This window comes from Arachis ipaensis, chromosome B07, assembly GCF_000816755.2.
Source record: "Arachis ipaensis cultivar K30076 chromosome B07, Araip1.1, whole genome shotgun sequence".
Lineage (NCBI taxonomy): Eukaryota > Viridiplantae > Streptophyta > Magnoliopsida > Fabales > Fabaceae > Arachis > Arachis ipaensis.
The window spans coordinates 120,255,275-120,260,799 of NC_029791.2; the positions used below are offsets into that span (position 1 = coordinate 120,255,275).

General features: G+C 26.1%; 1 protein-coding gene across 1 annotated transcript in view; it reads right to left on the reverse strand.

Annotated features, from left to right (window-relative positions):
* LOC107606110 (transcription factor TGA3) overlaps positions 1 to 1,070 on the reverse strand; it is a gene marked incomplete in the record, with an annotated part of 3,077 nt that extends 2,007 nt beyond the window's left edge. Inside the window, 3 exon segments of the mRNA XM_021106412.1 lie at positions 110 to 184; positions 281 to 448; positions 911 to 1,070. Coding sequence (XP_020962071.1) covers positions 110 to 184; positions 281 to 412 — 207 coding nt within the window.

A 5,525-nucleotide genomic window follows, 5' to 3' on the forward strand; every position in this document is an offset into this window, starting at 1 on the left:
GTCTTAGTACCTAGACAAAATAATGTCAGAGCCTAACAAAACAAGATCATTCATGACCAAGATACATTGCAAATGTTTTAAGAGTAACACTCTTATGAAATTTCATTACCTTACTAACATCTTTATTGGTAGCCTCTTGATTTTGTCTAGATTGTTCCCTCAATTCATGTGGAACATATTCAGGCTGTAGAATTCAAATTCAAAAGTTTGTTACAAATTACAATCCAGATTAGAAGATAATAATAAAGCTGATAGAAAAAACTCATGCTCTCTAATTAACCTTGTTATCCATGGCCATGGTGCTAGTGCTCACCAACAACATTGGAGAAGTGATTGAATTTATGAGGCCACCATCAACCTTAAAGTTGTCACCCCACATGCTAACTTGTGGGAATGTGTCAAATATGTCCATTGATTTTCTTCTATTTCCTGCAAAAAAGGGTAGTTTCTAAACAAGAAAAAAGGTGCATCATTATTAATTTGACACACAATAATAATTAACAAACATGCAATGTTCTCTTCATTTCATCCTCATATGAATATTCCAAGCAATACATGCATGCTAGTTAGCACTTCCCAGAATGTAGAATAATACATACTATTAAGGATTGAATCACTATTGAAGGATGCAGAGTCTATACAGAGAATAAGGTCTCAAGAAACTGTGAAATAACATGTTTTGGTTCTTCTGATTTGGATTTGTGTTCTTAGTTCATTTTCTCATATTCCTTCCATTTTCAATAAATACATCATCATATCAATTCATTTGAGTTTGCTGCAAAAACTTGCTATAACACACACACACACACACACAATAACTAACTAAACAATATAGTACATTAAAAATTGTTAGAATTTCAAATTTAATTAATTAGTAGTACTACATAGTAAATACAGTTTAGGAACATACCTATTTGCAGCTAGCTAGGAAAACCAGATGCCAAAAAACCTTGCCTTACTGCAGAACATGTATATAACTCTTCTATCATTAGTATCATTATATTTATTCTTAGAAACTTTGGAGAAGGAGATTATATATATATGAACAAAGAAACCTTATCCTGTATGTTTTTGGGAAAAAGAAAAAAAGCTTTAGCTATTGCTAAATAATTAAATAAATTGTTTAACCAAAGTAATGTATAGTGTTACAAACTTGACACCTCAACTTTGTTAAATAATAATAATAAATGAATAATATCAATATTATATGGTATAGTTGAGCATGAAAACTATTTAAGTAGTGTTATTAGATATATTCGACCAAAGTTGTTGTCTCTTCAACCTTCATAGGGAAAACTCTATAATATGGTTTCTCATAGTAACGACATGGATCACACACACACACAAATGCTTTTTCATAAAAGAGGAGATAAAGATTTCTTAAAGTGGCCAGTTTTCAACTTTCTTTTTTTTCTTTTTTCCCCATCACCTAATATGCATCAATAACAGTGTGTGAGTTCAACTTTAATCAATAATTTCTTTATTTCCCCCTTATTTTGACTTTCAACTGTAGTGATCTCTCAATTATTATTATCAAACTCTATGCGTTTTATATGATTTTTGGATTTTTCTAACGAACGATAGCACCACTTTTTATTTAATCTATCTGCTACCAAAAGGCCATGCATGTATAGATAACTAGCCCCCCCAATAGAGAAATTTTAAATTATTTGTGATACTTTGGTCTTGATGTATCTCTTAATGTTAAAAGTGTTTGTTTTAATCAACTCTTGTTGTAAAATTCGGTTACTTTAACATTCATTTTATATCATATGTTATCAAGGGAAATTGAAAGATAAACATTACAAAAATGTTAGTACAAATTTAGTAATGCTCTAATGGCTAATTTGGTTTGGTCGAGTAGTTAGTTTACTCTTATGTTAAAGTAAGTGTCGGAGTTTAACTCTTTTGTCTCAATTTATTGATTAATTATTAAATAGAATTCAGATCCACAGTAGATTAATTTTTAATATGCTGAATTGGAAGATACTACGAGAAGTCAAAAAAATTAGTATGGTTTAAGTATGTGAAGGTTTTTAAACTTTTTGTAATAAATATAGTGAAAACTTACATTTTGTATCATAAAAAGATTCATTAATAAAATATTTGTATATAGTATAATACGAATATCAAAAATAATATTCGTACACTAAAATCAATCACTAAAATTAGCTATTAATGTATTTGAAATATATGTGTAATCAGTGGTTAATCCAAAAATTTTATAAGAAGGGGTCAAATTAAATACAAAATAAATTAAAATATAACATAACAAAAAGTCAACAAAATATAATTTATAGTATATAGGTCAAAATTAATAATTATATTATATAAAAATTAACATTCAACTACATACTTTAGAATTTTTGTATTTTTAAATTTGTTCTGCGATATTTCATATAACTAAAATTATTAATTTATCATTTGAAATAAATTTTGAAACATTCTCTTTTTCAACATATATAATCATATAATCTACTAAAAGTTCATCTTTCATCTTGTTTTAAAGTATTGTTTTAATAATTTTTATTATTTAAAAAATCTATTCAATTATTATTGTTGTCATAGAAAGAGTCAAAATAAGAAACTTCTTTTATAATTGTTACTTTTTACATTAATCCAAACCTATATATTAATAACTAATTTTTATAGCTGATTTTAGTGGACACGTAGCATAGCCGTACGAATATTTATGATCTTCACTCTTTACTCTCACCTCTATGTTTTTCATCTCTGTACTATGCACAACAAACTATATACCAAAAGAATCATATGTTAATAACTGAAATTTCATCTCCAGTTAGAAATATCCATGTTGAATAATCACATACCTAGTTGCACTCATAGCTTGTCGAGTAAGTTTTCTCTGTCTTTTAAAAGATTCCGATGGGAAAAAAATAATTGCTGGTTGATGTTTATGTGCTTATATAATTATCGATCCCACTTATGATTATTTAAATAAAATTTCTTGCTTCATGGACCCTATTAGTTGGTGCATAAAAAATTGTATTACGCGTAAACAGCTGACACTACTATGAAAAAGAATGTTTGACGCAAACATGTAGCTTTAAAAAAAAAATAAATAAAAAAGATTAGGAAAAGGAAAAGTTGTAACTTCCTCTTTGCTAAGTGGTATTGCATGATATACCTATTTGCTAACTGGATTTTTAGAGAAAGTAAATTAAAGTTCATGATTAATTATAACCATTAATTAGTATTCTCTTTATTTCAAACTAATTGTCTCTTTTCATTTTTATTTTTGTTACAAATTAAATATTATTTTTAAATTTTAAGAAATTATTAATTAATTTAATTAGATTTTTATCTATTATGTCCTTTGTTATTAAATAGAAAAAGAACAAATTAGAAGTAAAAAAATCAATATAGAAAAAAATGGTATTAATAATATTTTTTGTCCTTTTTTATTGTTTATATTTTCAATAAAATTTAGTAATTGTCTTAATTTATGCAGAATTAAAAGAATACAGTTAATTACTTAATTTGAAATAAAAGGAGTACATAAATTAGTTAATTAATTATGAACTAATTAATGTTATATGGTATTATGCAGTGCACACAATACTATAAATCTTGATTTGTCATGGTAATGCATGGATAATCAATGTCATATTTGTAAGAATATTCTATTTTTCAAAATACAAAGGTATCAGATAAAAATGTTATCTAATTTTTCAAAGGAGTTAGTGTAACTTTTACAAGGTAAAAGATATCATTTGTAATGTTATCTAATTTCAAATTAAATAAATATATGGAAAGCTTTTAAGAATTTTTTTAATTTAGGAGCACATGAAGACCGATATGAACTGCACAGGTAAAAGTATTTCCTAGATATGTTACTCCATTTTAATTAGATGTGTGTAAAATTCTTTTACACTAATAAAAAAAATAAATTCTTAAAAAAGAATACGTGGTTCACAATGAGAAAAAGTTGATAGTCTCTTTATTTATTTTTATTTAAATTTTATATATTATATTAATAATATTATTATCATTATTCCCTTATGTAGGGGCTAAAATTAATGAGTAAGTGACAGAGGTTGCATATGACAAAAAATTTCATGCTGTACTCCAAAATCCAAAGTAGTAATTGGAATTAATTCTGCAAAATCTTTTAACTTTGTTGATGGTGGCAAATGGTGCTTTTAACATAGGACTTGGATTCTTTATTTTATCCATCTTCTCTCCCTATGACTAATGGCATCTCCTTTGCTGATGTGTACCTCCATTACTTTTTAAATTATTAAAGAAAAAGAAAATTTTCCAATTTGGGAAAACTTATAAAATAAGCTAACCAAAATTCTTTTATGTGCATAAACATAACTTGGTAACAAAGATAATTTGCTTGCCCAAATATGTCCCTATTTCTTCTTTAATTCTCTCTTTGCCTTTTTGTTAGTTAGTTAGTTAACAAGTTGTTATTAAACGGAAACCTTTGTTTACTAGATAATCTTTGTTCAGAAACTCGTGAACATTTTACTGGTTATTTGATCCCAACAAAAAAAAAAAGATTAAATAAAATTATACAGTACTGAAAACATTACTTTGTGGATATATATAGAGAGAGAATGAAGAGATGACGAGGTTAAGTACTTAATTAAGAATAATAATGACATATATTAGTGGTTGATATTGCTGTTAAGGATTCAGTTTTTCAAGGAATATTCTTCTTCTTTTGGTTGGCTTTGACACTCTAATATTCCTTCACAGCTATATGTTCCTATTCGTTAGGAACAAAATTATTATTATTATTANNAGTTAAATTAAATAAAATATTATTTTCATATTAAATTCAATATTGTTTCTAGTGTAGAGACAAGCATAATATTATAATAAAAACAAATTAAATATATATCCATATAGTTACCTACACATACAAACACAATATCTAATCATTGTTGCAAAACCTAATGGAGCCAAATGGCCCATTAATTAAAACTATTAGATTTTAATCTACTCATTTATATGACTTTTTTACACATATTAAACCCCGGAATATAATGTAACTGAATAACAATTGATAGCCCAAAATTTTTGGACCACCTTTTAGTTGTGTACCATTAACACTGATGTGGATCTTCAAAACGTTGTTTATTTAATTCTTCATGCATTATTATGTATCAGATACAAGAGGAATGGCAAAGCACTGAAAGCAGCAAAGCCATCACGTTTTGTATATCTTGGTTCTGAAAATAATAAAAATAAAATAAAAGATAAAAACAAAAACAAAAACAAAAGGAAAAAAAAAAAATTGTCGTACCTACAGATATAGTATAGGTGGCCTTTATCTCATCCCTTCTTATCTTTTGTGAAACTTTCCTCCCTTTAACTTAATGTTTACCTTATCACTGACTCATCAATGAAAAAATCGATTATTTTATGTGTACACTAAAATCAGCTACTAAAATTAGTTATTAATATAAAATATATATTAAAATATAAAATATATTATATTAAAAATAAACTAAACAACACATGTATTTATATACAAATTAAATATATAATGA